This window comes from Coffea arabica, chromosome 11c (assembly GCF_036785885.1).
Source record: "Coffea arabica cultivar ET-39 chromosome 11c, Coffea Arabica ET-39 HiFi, whole genome shotgun sequence".
Lineage (NCBI taxonomy): Eukaryota > Viridiplantae > Streptophyta > Magnoliopsida > Gentianales > Rubiaceae > Coffea > Coffea arabica.
The window spans coordinates 44,242,853-44,265,666 of record NC_092330.1 but is presented as its reverse complement, the minus strand read 5'-3'; the positions used below and the strand labels follow the sequence as shown (position 1 = coordinate 44,265,666).

At 38.4% G+C, this 22,814-nt stretch overlaps 4 protein-coding genes and 1 non-coding gene across 9 annotated transcripts; 4 read left to right on the top strand and 1 right to left on the bottom strand.

The window, feature by feature from the left end:
* The first annotated feature begins 3,676 nt into the window (after positions 1 to 3,676).
* On the top strand, positions 3,677 to 5,894 carry LOC113716502 (sufE-like protein 2, chloroplastic). Of its 5 annotated transcripts, none has more exons than XR_011823265.1 (4): positions 3,677 to 4,705; positions 5,069 to 5,272; positions 5,355 to 5,590; positions 5,816 to 5,894. XR_011823265.1 is itself a non-coding variant. In XM_072071307.1 (2 exons), exons 1-2 carry the CDS (start codon positions 3,899 to 3,901, stop codon positions 5,117 to 5,119), a joined length of 858 nt encoding a protein of 285 aa, XP_071927408.1. In that variant the 5' UTR covers positions 3,677 to 3,898; the 3' UTR covers positions 5,120 to 5,273. The 5 variants fall into 5 exon arrangements, 1 of the variants encoding a protein (XP_071927408.1); XR_011823264.1 differs by lacking the exon at positions 5,816 to 5,894 and adding an exon at positions 5,739 to 5,769; XR_011823263.1 differs by lacking the exon at positions 5,816 to 5,894 and having other exon boundaries at positions 5,392 to 5,769.
* Positions 5,895 to 8,676: 2,782 nt separating this feature from the next.
* LOC113716708 (eukaryotic translation initiation factor 4B2-like) lies at positions 8,677 to 14,295 on the top strand. Its single transcript, XM_027241108.2, has 3 exons — positions 8,677 to 10,231; positions 12,889 to 13,278; positions 13,810 to 14,295. The coding sequence occupies exons 1-3, from the start codon at positions 9,033 to 9,035 to the stop codon at positions 13,832 to 13,834; spliced, it is 1,614 nt and encodes a 537-aa protein (XP_027096909.2). The 5' UTR covers positions 8,677 to 9,032; the 3' UTR covers positions 13,835 to 14,295.
* Positions 14,296 to 14,431: 136 nt separating this feature from the next.
* On the top strand, positions 14,432 to 18,158 carry LOC113716276 (GDSL esterase/lipase At3g26430-like). The gene is made up of 5 exons (XM_072070332.1): positions 14,432 to 15,553; positions 16,285 to 16,494; positions 16,680 to 16,852; positions 17,335 to 17,605; positions 17,798 to 18,158. Exons 1-5 carry the CDS (start codon positions 15,244 to 15,246, stop codon positions 18,046 to 18,048), a joined length of 1,215 nt encoding a protein of 404 aa, XP_071926433.1. The 5' UTR covers positions 14,432 to 15,243; the 3' UTR covers positions 18,049 to 18,158.
* A 263-nt stretch (positions 18,159 to 18,421) lies between these two features.
* TRNAR-ACG (transfer RNA arginine (anticodon ACG)) lies at positions 18,422 to 18,494 on the bottom strand. The gene has a single exon. It is a non-coding gene; the product is annotated as a tRNA-Arg (tRNA).
* Positions 18,495 to 19,615: 1,121 nt separating this feature from the next.
* Positions 19,616 to 22,724, top strand: LOC113715650 (GDSL esterase/lipase At3g26430-like). The gene is made up of 5 exons (XM_072070233.1): positions 19,616 to 19,986; positions 21,344 to 21,553; positions 21,640 to 21,809; positions 21,902 to 22,172; positions 22,282 to 22,724. Exons 1-5 carry the CDS (start codon positions 19,737 to 19,739, stop codon positions 22,539 to 22,541), a joined length of 1,161 nt encoding a protein of 386 aa, XP_071926334.1. The 5' UTR covers positions 19,616 to 19,736; the 3' UTR covers positions 22,542 to 22,724.
* The last annotated feature ends 90 nt before the right edge of the window (positions 22,725 to 22,814 follow it).

Genomic DNA, 22,814 nt, shown 5'->3' with positions numbered 1-22,814 from the left:
TGTTTCCTGGTCGCGAACAAAATCAATTCAAAATGTACAAGGCAATTATTGATGTTCTCCTAACCAACGGCACTTTAGGCTATTGATCACCATTAAAGACCTTAAATCTTAGTGGGGTGGGATCTTGTCTTTCATTAATACTCCCTCCCTTTTTTTATAACTGACGTTTGAGATTTTGCACACCAATTAAGAAAAGTTTTTCATTGTTTAAATCTGTACACTACTTTTCTTTTGTACCCTCATTAATTGTCCAATTCATCCATATTTTCTCTCACTAGAGTACTAAATGGTGCTGTTTACTAGGTCAAAAGCAATGCAAACTAAATGGAGCAGTAATTAAGAATCCTGTATTGAAAAAGAGAGATAAAAGGGTAAAATTGTGAAAAAATAATTAATACTGTATGGGAATAATAAAACGACAGATAAAAGTACACTAGAGCAAATTTCTTAAACGTCAGTTATAAAAAAATGGAGGGAGTATGTTACTATACATTGATTTTTTCTAAATTCATATGAGTGCATCTGTCTGATTCGATAGTGGTTCAGTTTCGTCGATTTTTTAGGTTCGGTTAGATCTTTCCTAATCTAGGGTCCCGTTTGGCAAATGAGTTTTTTAAGTGTTTGTTTAAAATTTTACTGTAGTTTATTGTAGAAGTTTTTAAAAAAATTTTCGATATGTGTAAATTTTTGAATATTTTAAAGTTTAAAAACTTTGACAAATTTTTTGAAATTACTGTAATTAAAGTTTTTTAAAAACTTGTAACAGACAAATTTGATAAAAAAAACTCAGGTCCCAAACAGGGTTCTAGATTAGAATAGGAGTAGAAGTAAGTTAGACCAACTGTTGTCAGCCTCCCCTTAGTTTAAGTTGGAGTAATCTAGATTAGAGTAGAAATAGAAATAAGCTAAAACCAACTGTTGTGTTGTCCTGATGTTTTCGTTTAGGCTCATGGATGGTCCTGGGTTTCTTGTTCAGTTGTTCCCCAACTGTAGGAGGAATATCCATGCTATGAACCACTGGGAGGAATATACCATACTCATTATGCCATTTACACTTTTTTATTCGCTTTTTCCTTGGGATGCCAAAAAGGGTTTCTTGACTCTCTTCAACTAGTAACTACTGGGCAATGGCTCCCTGGCTATGAGGCGAGTGTTTAAATCTTATATTTACAGCAAAAAAAAATCTAAAAATTATATTATAATATTTTCTTAATTTAGTTAGATTTGTATATTTATTAGCTCGTACCACAGTCTCTTTAGGCGCTCCCTCCCCCTTTAAATTAAAATAGAATAAGTTATACAAATGTATTATTGCTGAAAAAAAAAAAAAAGAAAAAAAAAAGTCTCGTCAGGCAGTCCAATTTGGACACACCCACCATCGCAGACGAAGAGAAGCGAGTTCTCACGTTGCTACAACAATAATTTTTGGTTACTCGGTGGTTGGTTCCTCTGACGTAAGCACTCACATATTTTTCCTCTTGGCTTGGCTGCTGATTTAAGCACCACCTACACTGTATATATCCTAATGAAAAATTTGAGAGAACTTTTGTTGGATCGAGATCTGGTAAAATCCTTCAAAAAGAAGAAGATCTAGTAAAATCAATAATAATATTAACTTTATAGTGTACGGATTTTAGGTGCATGCATTGTTTTACATGGTGATGGCTAAAATAAAATGTTTTTTATTGATAAAATATGGTGATCCATGTCAAAAAGGGGAAAGAAACACCATGAAAAAACGACAAGGAAAAAGACATGGCCTGATTAATTAAATTATAAAAAAACGACAATTAGATCATATCGTGAAGACTCCATGAAAAAGATTTTTCCATTTGAAACCATTAAAATTTGGAGTAGAAACTGAGAGAAATTGTTAGAACTCGGGCCTCTGATCCGACCCTTTTAACCCCGAAGTCAGAAATCTGTGTAACAAATTTTTCTAACCATAGGAATTAATGGTATCTCCAGAGATCGAGCCGGGACACGAATGCTCCCAAGACTACTATTTGATGATTTTTTGCTCATGTTTCCCTCAAAGGTTGAGCATGAGAGTACGAGCCTACGGTTGTTTGGATGGTATTTTTTTAGATTTTTTATTAAAAAAAAATTATTATAATAATTTAATATATATAAATTTAAAAAATAATTAAAAAATATGTTCACAAAAAATATAATATATTTTTAAAAAAAAAAATTACAAAATTTGCAATCCAAACACACATCCGTCTCCATTGATCATCGTTGCTTGCACGGTTTCCTGAGCTGCATTTTACAATCTTTTCATCCAGTATTCCATTCCATTTCATTGTGTGACGGCACTGTTCTCTGCCCATAAATGGATCTACGTGTCAACGTGTAATTCAATAAAGAGAACCAGTTTAGGAAGATATTATTGATTTAACGGGGTTGACTTGTTCAAGAGTTTTTAAAAAAGTAAGCCTTGTTTGGATTACATTTTTTTTTTTTAGATTTTTTGTAATAAAAATTACTGTAACGATTTGATATACGTGAGATAAAAAGGTGATTAAAAAATATATTTACAAAAAATATAATAATTTTTGTTTGAAAAATTGCTGTCCAAACAAGGCCTTAATTTTTTAAATACTATTAAAATTTTTAAAAAGTATTGTAAAAAATAGTTTAAATTTTTTTAATGTTTAAAAAATATTTCAAAATATATTCTAAAATCTCTTCTGCTCTTAAATATTTCAAAATATTTTTTAAAATATATTATAAAAACTCTGCTACAATAAAAATTTTTAAAAAGACTTCAAAAACAGCTCATTCAAACAGATCCAATACAGCAACTATTCCCTCTAATCTAATGGATAACATTTGAAGAGTTGGATGTACTAAAATTTGCTTTGGCAGGGAAGATTTGAATGTGAAATCTTGCCACGATGGAGAAAGCCGGAATAGAGCATCGCTCTTTACACTTTTACCCATAGCTTTTATTCGCGGTCAGCCTGACTCCTGTCTGTAGAACTAACAAGGCAGAAATAGTTTCTATCCAAGACTAGGGCTTAAAATCAAGCATGCACATTTGTCAATGATTGACCAAGAACGGTGTAACCACTTCAATTTTATATCTCTGTCTGCAACTTCTTTCTCTTTTTTTTTCCCCTTCTTCTGCTTATCATTAACTGAAATTTTTCTGCAAGTTTCTTTTGTAAAGTCTTTCTCCATAGTGCATTGTTTATCGTTACAAAAAAAAAAAAAAAACTCTGGGTGCTAAAGGGATTTGGATTTATACAGCCGATATAAGAAATTCATATAGTCTTGTAAAAGATTAATTTGCAAGGGTTTATACTGGTTTAAAGAGATAAATCTTAGCACTGAGATTGTGTACATGAACCGCAATTTATCCATCACGAATTATACCCTTTACTCATTGGACCGTTCCTAAATACTTCACGCGAACTTTATCCTTTTAGGTAAATTTTTAGTCAAAAAGTAATTGAGAACAAAAAGTTATATCCAAAAATATATTTGTAATACAAGTAAGTAATTTTTTTGACCAATGATTCCTATCCAAAAATATCCATCTGCCAAAATCCAAGTCTTGATTTACTTCCTTTCAAAAATAGACCTTTCTTTTGGCGCCTTCTGTTGTTTATTGGAATTGTTTGCAGCCACTACTAATAAATCAATTTTTCCTGTATTTCAGTCCCAACCTCCTCCTTATAAAGGGCCTCGGATCAGAAGCTGCGACCTTCTCAGTTTTCTCCCTCAGACTTACAGAATCGGGTCCGCATTTCAAGGATCTCCACTCTGCTCCTTCCTCTCTCGCATAAACTTGATCACCAACTAAGTCCCACCTTCATCGTTTTACAGTCACTAACCTTAGCCTTGACCTTCACAACTTTAGTTAATTTCTTCTTTTCTCTTTGTCCCAAAAATGCAGTCTCTAACCCAAAATTTATCATTTTTATCACCTTTGTTTTCACAAGTTAGTGAAAGCCCTGAGCCCAAAAAAATTCAATTGAAATCAAGTTTCTTCAAAAACCCGATCTTTTTCACATCCCACAAAAGCGTTCACAGTCCTGATAAACCAATTTCAACAGGAGTGTTCCCCAAAAATTCCATCTTTTTCACATCCCCGAAGTGTTATCACAACCCTGATAAGCCAATATCAAGAAATCCAAGAAACTCCTCAGTTTCTTGCATAACAGCTCATGAAATTCCATTGCAACCTTTAACGGTGCCCGAAAAGGTTCATTGTTTGGCTTGTGAATTCAAGTCTTTGCCTGAGCCAATTGACAGGGTCAAAAGACTGCTACATTATGCCACTCTCCTCCCTCCATTTGATGAGTCCGGTCGGGTTGAAGAAAACCGGGTCAAAGGCTGTACAACCATGGTCTGGTTGCAGGTAGAAATGGATGGTAACAGATTAATGAGATATAAAGTTGATAGTGACTCAGAAATCACAAAGGGATTCTGTTCTTGTTTGATTTGGTTGTTTGATGGTGCGATACCTGAGGAGGTGTTGAGTGTAAAAACTGATGATTTGGCTGAGATGAATGTCGGGATGCCCAGTAAAGGTCATTCCAGGGTTAATACTTGGCATAACATATTGATTAGTATTCAGAAGAAGACTAAAAATTTTGTTGAGGTAAAGGATAAAGACCGGTCTTTGACAGAGTTTCCTCCCTTGGTTGGTAGTACTGATGGCTTCAGCGTCTATGGAAATTACAAGGAAGCTCAGGTTTGCGTCAGACTTCCACTGTCCTCTTCTTTAATCTGTTTCTTTCTTGGCCTATTTACTTGTATTATGAAGTGCTCCTCCCATTTTACTAGTTAAGCAAATTAAACTTTGCTCTGTAAGGAGAAAAGTCAATTCATATTTTGAGCATGATTCAACATTTTAATTTGCTTGCTAAATCGGCAGCGGTATATTAATATTATTGCTGTTTGTTAGGATATTTAAGCTAACATTAGATAGAACACTAGGACGGTGTTTTTTGTTTGTTTGTTTTTGTTTTTGGGGTTGGGGAAGATTTTTGGAGGGGGAAGGGGGGGGGGGATGCACTTAATTATGTACTTACTTGTGCACTTTTGAATTTCGTAGTATATGCAAGAATCCCGTCAAGCGGGCAACGAAGTTGAGGGTCCAACTTGAGCTTGTTTCGGTCATGAGTGGTAATGGTCAATTTACTATTCCACAGTATAAGAAATGAGAGAGTCCTAGATGAAAAGAAAGACTCTCTGCATCTTCTCCCACTCTTCTCAAATCTCAAGTCGATGCCAGGCTTTTGGCCGTGTCCATTTCAAGGTTTGCAAGGGAAACTAGAAAGCCTTTCTTTTCATATAACTTTCTTTTCTTTCCTAAGGTTTTGTTCCTCTTTCTTCTCTAGGAAATATTTCTGCTGATCATGTGATGCTTTTCTTCAGAGCCTTCAAGAAAACTAAGCCGGTTGCATTTCCTACTTCGAATAAGTCTTTTGAGGTTCAAGATTTATCAGCAAACTGAAGCAGAGGAAAGTCATATATATACTTTGTGGAGAATCTAGAAGTAGAAGCGCACTATCTAGAAGTAGAAGCGCAGCAGAGTTACGTACATGCTGCTGCTGATCCTATGCCGTGACCTCAGGTTTGCGGCTAACTCATCGCCTTTAAGCGGTTATTTAGCTAGACCGGAGGAAGTTGAATTCAAGAAAATATTTTTTTTATTATGCTTTGCTAAAAGTGGATATCCTCATATGTACAAGTACCCTATAACAGTGCCCTTTTCTGGTCAGTAATATTTTGCTAAGCAATTTTGAGCTGCAATGTGATCCAACTATGGGCGTTTTCAATTGGATGATGGTTGTTGCAGCTAACAGCGACTTGAAATGCACTGGGGGGCAAAAGCTTCGTGGCCAGATTGCTCAGCCAACACTGCATTTTTTTGAGCATTTCTTGGGGCTATTGCGGTATCTCTTTTTTTTTTTTTTTTTTTTTATTGCTGACGGAGTGGGTGTTCGGGTCAATTCTTACGGGGTCCGATTAATCCTACTCCGGCTCGGAAGGAGAGGCCCCATCCTCTCTAATACGATAATCACAGGACTCGGACTCTTGCGGACACTGGATACTTGCTCCTAAGAAGGCTTATTGAGACCTGCTTGCTGCGGTATCAATGCGCAGATCTTTATTAATAATCTTCTTTCGAGAAACGAAATTTGACTAATTAAACCTAATCTCAGAAGTCAACCCAAAAGCCGGCAACTCTTGGATTGCTCCCAGGGACTTAACTACCCAAATCCCAACCCCCCTCCTAAAGCCGATGTGGGATAGAAACCCCGACAGGGGCCAAGCCCATTGGGATTAATAATCAGTCTAGGAATTTGAGCAAAAAACAGAGACCTTCTCGCCTTTCATTGGCAGCGAGTATTTGCCTCCCTTTCTACTCGTCTAGCCCAAAAAACTCGCTCCTATTGTGGCCAAAACAATGGGCCTGAGTTCTTGTTTTCCATCTTTGGAGCCCTGAAAGACCTCGAGCCGCTGTAACAGTAGAGTGGAGTATCGGTTGTGGTGGTTTCTTCTACCATAAATCTTTAGATAGATGCAGAATGGGCAATTTAGTCATATAATAATAATGATAAGGGAGGAGTTCGTTCCCGTGCATGATCGACTGGTGAAACTGAATTAGGGCCGAGAATAGCTGCTACCGTTTCGGAAGTTAGGAGCCGTCAATGATCGATCAGTCAAAAAAAAATATATATATAGAGCTTACAAGCATTATTGTGTTAAAAATTATTTTTGAAGGATTATTGTCAGTGGATTGATAATTCATTCTACTACTACTAGCAAGACACCGTGATTCACAGTTTTCTTTTCTGCCCAAAAAAAAAAAAAAAGGAGCAAAATTTGACAGCCGTTGGAAGTGTGGACAAGGATGGCGACCTGCACTTGTTTGACGTCTCTTACAAAAAGAAAACGTAAAATACGAAAACTGGAAAAGAGAAGAAGAAGAAAAATATTTGAAACCTCCAAAAATTGGGCATTTCCTTCCTTTGTGTTGTGAGTTGTGACGACAAAAAACAAGCGGAAAAGGAACATATACCACTGTCGTTTCTTTGAACCATCCTGCAATTGGAAGATGTTTGCCATTTCAGGTCCACAAATCACGCAGGCAAGTGCATTGTACAAAGGAACATATACATACATATATATATATATCACTTATACTTATATTTTGAAAGGCTAGGAGTAGTATTTTGAAAGGCTACCCACCTACCACACATGTTCAAACCGCATTCAGACCAACCACAAAATCAAATTTTGCTGCTACTGCTACTATAATACTTAATCTCCCGTCTAATTAATTAATTAATAGAGAGTCATTGACTTAAGAGATAGGCTGTGTACCCAGACTCAATCAACTTGAGATTTGGGGCAGGGACGGTCATCAGTATGACCGTCCCTGCACGGTTCATGGTCCAGATTGGACCATGAAAAAATGTGCGGCTCAGATAACAAGTGATAACTCGATTTTCGCGTCAAGTGTGGGGCCCACCACTATGTGTTGTGAAAATACAATCTGTGGAAAAAAAGTTACACGGTGAACAAAAGAAGTTACGTGCTGTTGATGAAGAGGGAATTTGCCAGGGACGGTTGCACCTGCCCCGAGTCCATCAACTTGACATATTCTGACATATTGTGCGGTTGGCGGTTACTTAATCATTGTACGCAATTGCCTTCTCTAGTTAGCAAGTCAGCAAATAAATAAGTAATTCTAGTTCTTTTTCGCCACAAATGTTGGAGTAGAAATGGAGAAAGGGATTAGAGTTAGACCTACCCTTCTAGTTTTTGTCTTGTTTTTCTTCCCTCTTGATAGTAGTAGTAGCGTCTTTAAGTGAAAAATAGCACGCTTGAAATTAAGAAAAATTTGGTGTTTATAGTTAGAATAACCCGTTGTACCCACCAAACATTCACAAATCAAAATGCTCAAAACAGAGAGGATACCCTTTCCCTACATACTACTACTACTACTATTAGCGCAAGCAATTCAACAAATTGATGTTAGTTGCCAAGATTCGATAACATCCAAGTTTCTCTTGTTTTTTGTTTGTTTGGGGGTGGAGTTGGGGTTGGTGGTTTTACAAACACAAGAAGCCAACCCCTAATGAATGAACCGCAAGTAGTAATACTCTAACAATTATTAACTTCTTAAAAGTCATTTTTATTTAATCTTTTTTTTTGACAACGATAATAATTGTATAACCTATTTTATTCTAATTTACAGGAAGGGAGAGCAAAAAAGGCGGCAACGTCGTATGTTAGGAACTAGTAGGTATGCAGATCTGTCGACAGAGACCAAGAAAGTGCTATGATACCATTCTTAAATTTTTTTTCACTGCAGTTGAAGTTTTAAACCTCCGCCTGCTACGGTCTAAAGAGGGACTTCTTCCCAGCTCAGTGGCTCAGTGGTTTATTCGTATTTAGTTAGTACTTAGTACCGAGCAGCGGCGATGGATCCACATCCGTCTCTCAAACAGAAAACAGTGCCACGAGAGACGTTACTTAGGACGGAGTGTCAAGTACTCCATTCCCCACAAAAATGCAATTACGCTACATAACATACACCAAAAATAAAGTGAAAGTGACCCTCCCATCGGAACCACTCCCACATCTCCACGTCATCCTCTTCAGGTGGGTCACAACACACCACCAGCTCAACTGGCCCCCCGCTTGAGTGACCATTCAGCCCCAAACAAAAAGAAAAAATCCCCCCTGATTCCTTCCATCTTGCTGCCAATTTTCCACTTCTCCCCCTCCGCTGGCTCATTACAATTTACAAGCGAAAACCGCATTACAACTCCCTGAACCCGCCCCCCTTCCACGACAGATTCGAAACTCTTTCTAGTACCCCCGTTTTCATGTTGTTGGAGCTCCGGCTCCTTTCCTCGGAGCCCCTGCGCTTTTTCCCTAAAAAAAAAAAAATTAAATAAATAAAATATTACTACACCATTAGAGCAACAAATTTATAAAAAAGGAAACTTATTTTTGCCCTTTTTCCTCGTTTTAGATCTTGTGACAATCCGCCTTCGAAAATGTCGAATTCGCCATGGGGAAATATCGGCGCCTGGGCCGCCGATTCCGAACGAGAAGAGGAAGAACTGCGGGAGCTAGCCGCCAAAGCTGCGGCTGAAGCGGCCTCCGCGGACGCTTCAGCCACCGGTGGCGGAGACTCTCAGAGCTTCCCGTCCCTGAGAGATGCCGTCAGCAGCGCCTCCAAGCAGACGAAGAAGAAGACCAAGATGAGCTTGCAAGAGTTCACGATGCAGAATGTTTATGGCTCCACCTCCAGTCAGCGCGGGCTAACCCACGAGGAAATGCTCCGCCTACCCACTGGCCCCAAAGAACGGTCCGCCGGGGATGAAATGCAATATGGTGGCGGACGTCTGGGAGGAGGATTTTCTAATTATGGGGTCCGGAGCGGTGGGCCTCCACCGGGTCGCATGCGAGACCGGGATTCGGATGGGGAGGGCTCCTGGGGTGGAGGGGGGCCTCGAAGATCTTATGGGGGTTTTGAGGATGATCGCCGGAGGGGCCCGCCTCAAGGTGGTAGAGGTCCAGATTTTGATCAACCTTCTAGGGCTGATGAAGTTGACAATTGGGGTGCAATGAAGAAGCCTTTACCCTCATTCAATTCGGGTCCTGCTGGTCCGGGTCGCCCCAGCCGGTATGCTTCTCTGGGCGGTGGCAGTGGTGGGCTTTCTAGGGCTGATGAGGTCGACAATTGGGGTGCCTCCAAAAAACCCATTCCACCACCAGCTGCTAGATCTTCTAGTTTCGGGTCAGGCTTCCGCGGGGATTTTAAGCCGGAGCCCGAGAAATGGACTCGTGATGGGAGTCAGGAAAGACAAAGATTGGTTCTTGACCCTCCCCGAGGTGAAGAGGGTGAAACGGTGGTGAAGGTGAATAAGCCTAACCCCTTTGGCGCAGCTAGGCCCCGAGAAGAAGTGCTGGCAGAGAAGGGATTGGATTGGAAGAAATTGGATTCTGAAATTGAGGCGAAGAAGGCCGTTAATAGTAGGCCGGCAAGCTCTCAGTCCAGTAGGCCAGGGAGCTCCCAGTCAGCTAGGTCAGAAGGCCAGCCATTGCAGGTGACAGGAGGGGATGCAGCAGCCAAGCCAAGGCCTAAGGTGAACCCTTTTGGAGATGCTAAGCCTAGGGAGGTTTTGCTAGAGGAGAAGGGGCTTGATTGGAGGAAGATTGATTTAGACTTGGAGCATCGTCGTGTGGATAGGTTAGCATTTGCTTGATTTCTTTTGGAGCACTTCATCATGACATGTATCAACACTAACCTGCATTAGCAATATCGACCTTACCACAAGTAGGTTTTCTTGGTGCTGTTAATTCTGTGATGTGGTTCATAGTTTTACATTCAAAGCTCACGTGGTAGAAGCTATCCTTTCTGCTTATTTGGGTGTTCTAAGATGGACATTGTGATCTTAGGCCTCTTTGCATTTGTTTTCGAAGGTTTTTGCAATTTGGTAAATGCCTGGATTCTGAAATTGAAAACAAAACACAGAATAGTTTATTCAATTATAGAACAACATTGTCAAAAGAAGTAACTTTGGAACTTGCTTATTTGGAATTTTCCTATGTTCATAAATCATGCTTGCCATTCAGCTTTAGTGTTGCCTGTGGTATATTTATTGAGCCACTGGGTCGATTTGATTACTCTTATATGCGCCCTGAACACAGTGAATGCATTTGCTTTCTTTCATAAGCATATCCTGCCATGCATGAAACAAAATGCCATCGTTATTTTCTTTTAGCATGGGTTTATTATTCTGTAATTACGATTAATTCTTCCTTTGACACGTTATTCAACCAAATTATGAGGACGGAGTAGTCGAAATAGTTAACATGCTATGTATGGCTTAATGGTGGTCTGGTAAATTGATGGTCTTCTTCCCACTGATAGGAACTAAACAGTAATGTTACTCTAGATTACATTTAAATTATAACACCAACAAGAATGCATGAGATGAGATAAAAATTCTGTTATCGCGTTCTGATTGGCCTGTTCTGGAAGCATCATTAGTACTCTTTAATGAATATTGCAGAACAGCAATGCTTGTCAAAACATGATTTATTCAAAATTTGCATCTTATGACGGTAAGATACTATTCTAATTGAATTTCATTGGCTTGGTTGATTAATGCTCAAACCAAAATATGGCCCAGTTTGAACAGACTAAATTGCTGGCTCTTTGTTTATCTGGAACTGCATAGAGTAGACAGTTTTAGCACTGTGGGCTGCATGAGGTGAGAATTAACCAGGTAGGTGTAACTTTTGCCAACTCTATATACATAGTTGAGATGTTAGAGGGGTAATAATTGGTATAGTAAATAATGGGAGTGAAACCATGATGTATGAAAGTTGGACCTGGATCTAGTACTGAGAGACTGAAATTGAAGCAACTCAGAGCAATGGTAGGCCAGTGAATTGTATTTATAAGATCACGTGTTATCCTCAACTGTATATTTGAACTCTATTCACCATGCAAATGACGCTGAATGGAGCCAAAGAAAAAGACGATACACAAACACTGGAGATATAGTTTGACAACTATTCGAGAACAATCAACTACCAGTTTGTTAGTTTGCCTGGACCTATGTTAACTTTAACCTTTCTGTATCTCTTCATTGATGAGTGCAGTGGACAATAAACATCCGGAAGTCTAAACTATGGGGAATGCCATTTTCCTGATTCTTTTGGGGAATATATGGTGATGAGAGGGAGTGGCTTTTTTCTTTTTCTTTTTTTTTTTAAAACAGAATTTTAGGTATGAGGATGCATGAGACAGCAGAAATGAAATTGAAGGAAAATAGAATACTTATAATCTAAAATTTTGGAGAAAAACTATCTAGTAAGATAAAGAGAACAATGAAGTGACATGGACTTATTCTTCTCAGAGAAAATCAAGTGTATTCTTTGCGTCTTTGTATATGTAGGTATAAATATGGTACTAATTTTACTGCATTGATAAAATCCACGAGGTAGATGATGTTTTCATTGTTTTCGAGTTTTTACTAGCTCTGACCCACATTGCTTTCTGAAAAGAATACCTACAGACATTTAGGACACTTTGTTTAAAAATCAAGATATTCCTAGGTTCTGAGTTGATAATTCAAATGGATGTACTTAATCTAAAGATGAGTTGAAGAACAAGCCAATCCCTGGATAGATAATTTTTAATGTTGACATTCGTTGGGTAGTTTAACATGTTATGATCTAGGTTGAATCTTTTATGGAGTTTTTGAGATTGTATCATATTTCTTGTGATTTGAATATGGCGATGATGAATTTGTAAAGAATGGAACCGAGACAGTGCAGTTTAATTCAGGATACATAAATCAATGCTTACTGGTGAGCCACTGTTCGGGGGAGATGAATGTCCCGATTATGACAATATATGCATCTAGCTGTTTCCTTGCGTATTCTATTTAGAGCACCTGTTTCCTTCTTTAGGGGTTATATAGTTCCTCACAAGTGTGTGTTTAATGGATAAGATTAAGCTCAGTTGTCATTTGTTTCCTTATCTTTTTATTAGTTTTGCCCCATTCTTGAAGCAAGTTTGAAATTCTCTTTCATCAGGGTTGCACTTTTTCTGTAAATCTGTAGTGGCTCAAAAGTATTTGTGATTTATTTTTGCTTTACATATGTTAGTCTTTGAGATTCTAATGCACTTTTAGAACACTAACGCACTTTTATTTTTCTCATCTGCTAAGGTTGGTTGATGCATATTTTGTCTACTTCAAAGTTTCAGATAGTGAGCTCTCATCATAATTTAATCAAAAAACTATTACAAGATTAGACTAATTCCCAAAGACATGAAAATTGGGTGTTAGAAGTAAATCTCATTAGTTGCTGAACTTGGAGATAATATTTCAGGCTTGAGACCGAGGAGGAAAAGAATCTGAAAGAAGAAATAGAACATCTGAAAAAGGAATCACTGCAAAAGCCTGGTGATGATCAATCTTTACATGATCAAATACTTCAAAAGGAAAAGGACTTGGAACTGCTGATTCGTGAATTGGATGACAAAGTTCGTTTTGGCCCGAAACCCACTGAAAGGCCAGGTTCTGGAGCAGGTAGGCTTACTGGGCATCCTGAGAGGCCCCATTCTCAGCCTGCAGCATATGAAGAGCCAAGAGGTGGTGAGTTCATGGACAGGCCTCGTTCACGTGGCACTGGAGATGCATGGGCAAGGTCTATGGATGATAGAAGAGCTTATCATGGTGGTAGGAGCAGAGGATTTTTGGGTAATAGAGATACAGACAGGTACTATTTGTTCTGTACCCTTATCATCTTCTTTTATGATCTTGATCTTTGGGGTGACGATACATTTCCTGGTTGAAATTTTAAGATTCATTGTTGCCACATGAAGTGCAAAAGGAGTAAGCTTGCCATGCATGCATTGTATGTTCTGACTCTAGGGGTTGTTGAGTTGCGAGTAATTTCTTAGTTTAGGTTAGATTGAAATCTATGTACTCTAAATTCTTTTGTCCTGCTTAGAATCTGGATCAATCTCAATTTGTGAAGGTTGAAGAATAATTTGCTTGCCTAGGTTTTTCAGTTACCATTTTTCAATCAAGCATTGGCCGGTATCTCTTGCTACATGTACCCAAATAAGTGATTCAAGTATCATTAACATTTTTTGCATTTGCATCTGGTGCTAAAACCGGGAATTCTGAATATTCAATCAGCGCAGAAGATGTTTGAGCATAAGCTTAATATGCTTATTAAATTGGTTGTTGCTTAAGTGAGATTGTTGAGAATTGTCAGTAATTGATGTCATCATGTGTCTTGCAGGTCAACATCAAAGGAGAGATGGTGAATGTCGCGCTAATTTTCTCTAGCCTCCTACTTCTATAATTGACTAATTCGGACAGAATAATCTTTAGCATGGTTGAATTATTCTTCTCTTAATTTTGTTGTGAATGGAGCTAGAAAATATTGAGCATTGACACTGGGCGTCTCGCGTTGATCAATTGTTGACCATGTAAAAATTGCAATTTTCCGCCCGCTTCTCCGTGCCATTTCGAGGGAGGAAACTTATTTTGCTTATTTCTTTTCTAAGACTGTTGTAATGCAAGCAGCCTACTTGGTGCAGTCTTTGTTTAGTTTTGCTCTTGTTTTGATGTTGAAGGTTTCTCTTTTCTTGTTTTTTTTTTTTCTCCTTTCCCTCTCAAGTAGGCTGTTGGTGGGGGTAGTGGTTTGTTTAGGACTGAACATTTGTTCTCAGCTCTTGTACATTCCACTTCGTAATTGAAATATGATGGGCTGCAATTTTGCTTTCTTGGGTTTGTATATTCTTAGATGATTCTGATTAATGTTAGACAAGGGCAGTAATTGGCGGGACGGTGCTGCGATCTTTTGAAGATGGATCTCCAACGCCACGCCCTCCCGGCTATGTAAATGTGCTGAAAAGCAGCATGAGGTGAACGTCTTAGGCTCGGTCTTCCATTGTATTGTATGCAAAAAAGTAGAACAGATACAGACTTGCGCGGTAAAATTTTGAATGAATGAATAAAAGGAGGACGCACAGAGCAACAGACCTGGGACTCGGACTCTGCAGGGTGGTTAAAATTTGGATGAATAAAAAGACGAGAGCTGTGCGCCAGATAAATACCAAATGTGCGGGGCCGAGTTCGGGATACGAGAGAAATTGGAGGAAGCGAAAGCAGAGGTAGGTAATCCTGTGTTGTTTTTGGGTTAATCGGAAATGAACGCTGGTCAGAAAAGTGCTTCTTCGTCCTTTCACTTTCAGTCCCTTGCGCCGAGAAAGGACGGATTCAGAAGTCGAAGCAATGAACAACAAAATACAACTCATCACCACGGATCAAGTCAAAGCATGAAAGATGAAAGTGCTGCACAAGATTTGATTTAATGTTGTTTTCTTTTTGATAAGTGCGATAAGACCTCTCTCCTATTTACAATTCAGGATTTCATTTTACTACCCAACTCAGTCCTGCTGCCCTATTTAACATGGCAAGACATCATCATCACCATCATCATTATTATTAGATAAAAGCCCCGTACAAAAACAGAAATAGAACTTGAATCTCAACCTCAATGCTTGTATAACCTCCGATCAGAATTTGGTACCTCGTACTCCTGCCCGTAGCAGATTAGTACTATGGCCGTTTGAAAAGAATAAAACTTAAAAAAGGGCCCGGCGAACGTATTGCTTTGTAGCTTGGAGTAATTTGCGACCAGAATTTGATGCTTGTAGGTTGAACATATATGGAGTGGGTGAGAGTGGGATTGAGTAGGTTGGGGTTACCATGGAGGCTGCACAGGAAGAGCGCGGCACTGGTGGGCGTTGGATTCATTGTAGTTGCTGCACTCACATTTTTTTCAAGAGAGACTAGATTGGATCTTAAACAGTCAAAAGATTGCCATTTCCCAGCAATTTTTAATTTTGGAGATTCAAATTCAGATACGGGCGCTGTATCAGCTGCATTTGGCCGAGTTCCTTTCCCTAATGGAATCACCTTCTTTGGTAGACCTTCTGGCAGGTACTGCGATGGCCGGCTCATCGTTGACTTTTTGGGTAACTTCCAAACTATTTCCTGTCTATTGATATTCAGGTATTCTACTTCCATCTCGCTGTACATAAATGGTGTTCCATCAATATCTAATAATTGTCGCATTCAGCTCATGTCCTTCACAAGTATACCTGCAAATCTCATTCCGTATTATGGACTGTTTTTGCTCAGTTTCTCGGCCAAAAATCTGTTTCCCCGAGTTTATTGATGCTAATTTCTGTTCTGAAGCACTGAATAACTACACCAGAGAAAACATGGGTAAAGTTGTTCCTAAAGCTTTCCAAACTTTTGAACGCTTGATTCTAAATGCGCCAGAAGGAAATAGAAGTATCCTACATCTTAGGCGCATTTCCTGCTAAGATAATGTATCTACAGCCTACTAATTGGGCTAATGCCTGGGACTCTCGGGCTTTAGTTCTCAGCTTTTTGGCTTCCAAGTTCCAAATTAACATTTCTCTTGATCAGAGTCTAGGAAGATCAATCAGTCATCTGTTTGGAAATTCTGTTCTTGGTACCAATTCGATGACTTGATTAAGATGACTTGGACGTCTTTACAGACTCCCTTCAGATGTTCACCGTGTTAATTGTATCAGTTGTGAATTGTGATCCTAGAAGGAGCAGGTGGAATGCTTCTTATAGTGTGAACATAACTAGCTGGCCAATCTCTGCCTTCTCTGTTGAATTATGTTTTCTTGTTTAGTTTGCTTTGACTGTGCTGGACCCCTAATATCTGCAGCTGAGGAGCTGGAAATGCCATATCTGAGTGCATATCTAGATTCCATTGGAGCAAATTTCCGACATGGAGCAAATTATGCTGCAAGTGGGACAACCATTCATCTTACTGATGCCCAGTTATATGGGGCAGGCTTCAATCCTCTTTCACTCAGCGTACAGCTTTCACAGTTTGAACAATTTACAGCCCGCACCAGGGAGTTATATAACCAATGTGAGCAACCATCAGTAACCGTACAATTTGTGTTTGCTGCAAATTTACTGTCTAAAACCGTGGGTAGGGTTAAGGGGGAGGGTGGCACGGTAGAGGATAATGAAGGAAGAAAAGCTTATATGTTCAATCTCGTATAGAAAGTGATTTGACTCCTTGTGGCTCATATACTGCTAAATCTCTTTTAGCCAAGACCGCAAGCATTATAAACACTCTGCCTGATCCGGAGGATTTCTCAAGAGCCATTTACACGGTCGACATTGGACAAAATGACTTGCACTTTGCCTTAACAACAATGAAAGACAAACAAGTGCAGGCATTTATTTCCGGAATAATTGATCAGTTTTCGTGGAGTATAGAGGTAATAGTTCTCCTAAAAACTGAAAATTCTTCGGATGCAGCTATCACATGTTGAAAATTAGACTCTGCAATATAACACGTTTGATTCTGTTTCTAAAACATATTTTGGCATCTTGTTCATTTACGGAATTTCACAAGTTACGCCTACTGTGAGGAAGGCATTCTTGTATGTTTGTTCCGCTGCTTAGTTGTTTGATTTAAACGTTTGGAAACAATAAGCTCTCTATGAATCTGTCAGCAGATTTATATTTCAGTTGCTTCTTAATGTAAGTTTGTGTCGTACCGCTCCATTAGTTTAGCAGTTGCTCTAAAATAAATGTATGAGCGTGAACTTGTATTTACTGGTGCATAGCTTCGTCCAGATCACTCATATTTCTTCTATGCAATGTTTGTTGTCAGATAGAGATCAGTCACCACGCCTGACATTTCTTTTCAATGTAACCTGTCATTCTTTTTCATCATCCACCTTTATTTTGCTACCAGAATCTTTACAGGAATGGAGCAAGGGCATTTTGGATCCATAATACAGGTCCAATCGGATGTTTGCCATTCTTTGTTATCCCACATCCACCAAAACCTGGCAACACGGACCAAAATGGTTGCATAATATCTTACAATCAGGTGGCTCAACAGTTTAACAATGAGCTTAGGGCTAGGGTATCCAGACTGCGAGACCAACTTCAAGATGCAAGTATCATATATGTTGACATCTACTCAGCTAAATATTCATTAATCAGCAACGCGAAGAAGTATGGTAAGTCTTGTTAATTTTGCCATCTATCTCTTGATGTCTTTCAATGTTTTTCAAACAAGAGATTTACCAAAACTTTGTTAGCCAGCATGGATGAAAAGCACTCTCAGCTATAATTAATCATGTTTCCTAGCTATATAAACATTTTCATCTCTTCTTTGCTTGTACAATTCTGAAATCCTGTATCAAATACAGGTTTTCCTCTTCCTCTACAGAGTTGCTGTGGGAAGATTGGAATTGTTGACTGTGGGTACAAAGAGATGGTGAATGGAACTGAAGTTCATGGGGATTCTTGCAATGAACCCTCGACATATATTAGCTGGGATGGCATACATTATACAGAAGCGGCAAATAAATGGGTCGCCAGCAAAATTCTGGATGGCTCATTTTCTGAACCTAAAGTTTCTATAGCTGAAGCATGTCAGAGACTTTCTCCACCACCATAGTAGATTATTTCAGCTCTCCCTTGTAAGCGCTTAATTATATATAAAGGAGCGGAAGCTGTTTGTGGACAAAAGTGCTGGCTATTGGTTATAAACGCGAATGGTTTCGATCATTTTTCCGTCTCACCATACTTGCTATTTTAGAAGAAACATTTCTCAGAGATTGCTTAATCCTTTGGAAGAATGAAGATCCTCATATCAAACTAACACAAAAAGACCGAAAAAAAAATGAAAAAGATGCTAACACACTTTCAGAAATGGAACGTTATGCTTGAGAAAAGGGCGGATAAGGCTTACAGTTTTCAATTTTAATTGCTGGACTGAAAACAAAAACAAGGAAAAAGCAGAAAACCACAGCCGTATAGATTGTTGAACGCGACTCCACTGGGGATCGAACCCAGAATCTCTGGTTCCGTAGACCAGCGCCTTATCCATTGGGCCATGGAGTCCATGTTGACAACAATGATAATATTTGAACACTGATGAAAACTAGATACCAAACATTGAACTAGACCAAAAGGTGTTCTAACACCTTCTTTCAAATTTTTTCACTATTACGAGATTCGGACCTCCAAGTTACAGTTTAAAGAGGGATTTAATCCCTTTTTGATGACTATTGAGATTTGGCTTAGTGATTATCAATTTTGCGTATGTTATGTTACAACAAAAATATTGGTTCCATTTGGATTAACTGTTTTTTGAAAAATTTTACTGTAGCAGAGTTTTTAGAATATATTTTGAAATATTTAAGAGCAGTAGAGTTTTTAGAATATATTTTGGAATATTTTTTAAACATTAAAAAAATTAAGACTACTTTTCAGAGTACATTTTTAAAATTTTTATATAATATTTAAAAAACAAATTTTTAAAAAACTTAAGGATCCAAACAGAGTTAATTTATCATTTGAAATAAATTTTTTTTTGAAATAATCTTATAGCCAAATATACTCCGAATATTGACAAGGGTAAGAGGAAAGCATATGTAATTTCACAGAGATTTACCGTTAAAATACGTATAGTTGCACAAATGCGAGAAGGTATTGTGTACATCACACACGGAAACGATTCATCCAAGTAATTAGAAACATTTAAACGTTTTCATCCAAGGTATAGTTGTATCGATTCATCGAAACATTTAAACGTCGCCTCCAAATACGTCGATTTAATCTTCTCATCCTAACACGTACTTTTCATTAGCGAGCTTGCTGCTTAGTTCAGGTTGTTGGTCAAATTGAACTAAAGCAGTAACATATCATTCAATTTTTGGGCACGAAACTCCGATATTCCCTTTGTCCGCAAGCTGCTTTCCTCGGAGCGACGTAATTTAAGTTAATCCAATTGCTTCTATTACCTTTTCTTTTCTTTTCTTTTTTTATGAAAAGGCATTCAACTTTTACATATACAATTTGGAACCTCTTGTAGTAATTAGGTAATGTAGGACAGGGTAAAAGTTACTATTTGAATAGCCACAGTTTTGGGTAAGAAAATCTTGTGGTTGAAACACCTGTCTCTTTCATTCATTCATGACATATAAGAATGTAGTATATATAAAAAGGCCATAAACGCCGCCGACTTTCCTAAAGGTGTCTATCTGCCTTTGAACGTCCTTCAACAAAGCCTCTCCCGCTTCTCCGGCCTTTACCACTGCTTTTCACTGGAAATATTCCGAGATCTTCACCGGAAAATCTCCTATGACGCCTGATAGCCAGAGAAAAATTTTTCTTGCCGCATTGTTGTTACTTTTAGTGAATCTACTTTCAGTGTCTGCGAGAAGCAAGACGCCTTGTGAATTTCCGGCTATATTTAACTTCGGCGACTCGAATTCCGACACCGGCGGATTATCTGCAGCATTTGGGCAGGCGGGGCCACCCCACGGGGAGTCCTTCTTCCATGGCCCCGCTGGACGATACTGTGATGGCCGTCTAATTATTGATTTTATAGGTAACAATAATACATTGCTCCTTCTTAATTACTACTTTCCCAGTATATAATATCGTCACGTGTGATGTCGAGCTGCTTTGTTACTTGTTAATTACTCCTTCCGTCGTCTCATTTTGACAGTCCCGTATTCCTTTTTTATCTGTCTCAAATTGTAATTCACTTTTTCAATTGAAAAATATAATTATATTTTAATTTTTTTAAAATACTCTTATTCAATGTAAGTAGTTGTAACTATAAACTTATTCCATTTAACGAGAGTTGATTATTTTTTTACCATCAATTCAAGTTCTCATAAAATTGTATCATATTTAATGTGAGGCTATTTTAGGAAAATAACAATCTAAATTTACTTTTTCAACAAAATTAATTATTATTTTTTAAATTATGTGAAAAAAGAAACAGGACTATCAAAAGTGGGACGGAGGGAATAGTTCCTATCCTATAAAGTTGTTGAGCTTGAAGATATGTATATATGAGAAATGTTGTTATATTATACTCCATAGAAGGCGTTCAACAAATTAATTAAACAAATCGAAATGTTTCGCGGTTAAGTACCTTCCAGGCAATTAAAGACAGCCATGCATCATGGAGTATAACAAATGCGAAGAATTTTCTCAATTAATTACACCTACTTGGTTTAAAAGATTTATAGTACTGGAACGGAGTAATTCATCTGCACAGGTGAGATTATTGTTAGTGAATTGAAGGTTGTCGAACACTAACTAGCCTTAATTAAGACCATCTACCTTCCATGCTCCTATATTAATTGAAATACATTCTGATGCACTTTTACTACAGGTATCATTTTCTTACATCAGACTCAGAGTTTCATAAGAAATTTACTACTCTTAATTTAATTTCCAGATTTTCCCAACACTAGTAGAAAATCTTGTACTAGTTAGTATCGTTTTTCTGCTGCTTTTTTTCCTTTTGAATTTTGGTCTTACCCTTTAATGATTGTGTGGTGAAGAAGAATTGGGTGCTGGTGGCTAGTGATGGAAGAAGGGAGGGTGAAATTTCTTGTATTCTTTCTTGGGGATTACATTATCTGAAACGAAATCCACCGACGCTGACTTTGTTCATATGCCTGTTTGTTTAAAAAATCTGTCAAACTGGGCATCATCATCATCAGCCTATCACCCCCCACCAGTTTGGGTCCACAACTGTAACAGATTAGGATAGATCATTTTCTTCCTTTATTTTAGACTTTTCCTATTATTGTCTTTTTCTAAATTGGAGGATTGCTATCATTTTAGTTGCTGAAGCAGGCATGTTAGTTAACGTAGCAAGTTCCATCAAATTCAATGCGTAAAATTACACTCAACTCACTACTGAACTGATGACTTTGAATTTTCAGCTGAGAGCTTGGGATTGCCTTATCTCAGCGCTTTCCTTGATGCATTGGGTTCAAACTTCACTCATGGGGCCAATTTTGCAACTGCTGGATCCACAATTAGACCCCAGAATACAACTCTACAGCAGAGTGGTTTCAGCCCCATCTCCTTGAACGTACAGTTTTATCAATTCAATGACTTTCATCGCAGGTCTCAGATTATTCGTAGCCAAGGTAAACGCTAAAATACAATGCGTTGCACTTCACCGCTACTTTTGTCTGTCTGTTTATTACATACACCATACACCATATTTTTGCAGGGGGTGTTTTTGGGGGATTGATGCCGAAGGCAGAAGATTTCTCGCGAGCCTTGTATACATTTGACATTGGCCAAAACGATTTAACTTCGGGATACTTCCTCAACATGACGACTGATGAAGTGAGAGCATATGTTCCAGAACTACTAGATCAGTTCAAAACCATAATCAAGGTGAATTCACGTGTGATTTCTTGATAAGCCCTCCAAAATCAACATGAATGCTTGAACTGCGAAATATATGATTTTGCTGCTGTTTTATGCAGGGAATATATGATCAAGGAGGCAGATCCTTCTGGATTCACAATACTGGTCCGGTTGGTTGTCTACCATACGTCATGGACCGTCTCCTAATCACCGCCGCACAAGTTGACAAAACAGGATGTGCAACTCCTTTCAACGATGTGGCTCAATATTTCAACTGGAAATTAAAGGAAGCTGTTTTCCAGCTAAGGAAGGAGCTCCCAAAAGCTGCATTGACATATGTTGACATCTACACCTTGAAATATGATCTCATCAGCCACGCCAAGAAGCATGGTACGTACGTGTATTACACTACCAGCCCACAACCGAAATACTTGTGAGATTGATACACTGACTTTTTCAGGGCAAGAAATGTTTGCATGATTTTATTCAATTGTTGCAGGTTTTGAGCACCCTTTAAGAGCCTGTTGCGGACATGGAGGAAAATACAACTTCAATGCGCATTTCGGTTGCGGAAGCAAAATTAAGGTAAAGGGCAAAGAGATTATGATAGCAAGATCATGTAAAGATCCATCGGTGATGATCAATTGGGACGGGGTGCACTATACTCAGGCCGCTAATAAGTGGGTTTTCGATAGAATTGTGGATGGTTCGTACTCGGACCCTGTCATTCCTTTGACAATGGCTTGTCACAGGCGTTAGAGACTCCAAAATTCTCGGGCTGCTGAGAAATGGACAAAAAGAGAAGCAGATAATTCTTGCTTACAAACGCTCCAACCCTCCATTTTTTTTTTTTTTTTTGCGTTTTTGTGCTATCAATTTATGAATGATATAAGCACTCAAATGGTAATATATCAACTTCAACACCTCCAGGTATTAATGAAATTTTGCACATAAGTGGATAAATTTGAATTTGTAGCATAAGCAAGCCAAATTTGAAAGCAATCAAACTTAAACATCATATCATATTAAAAA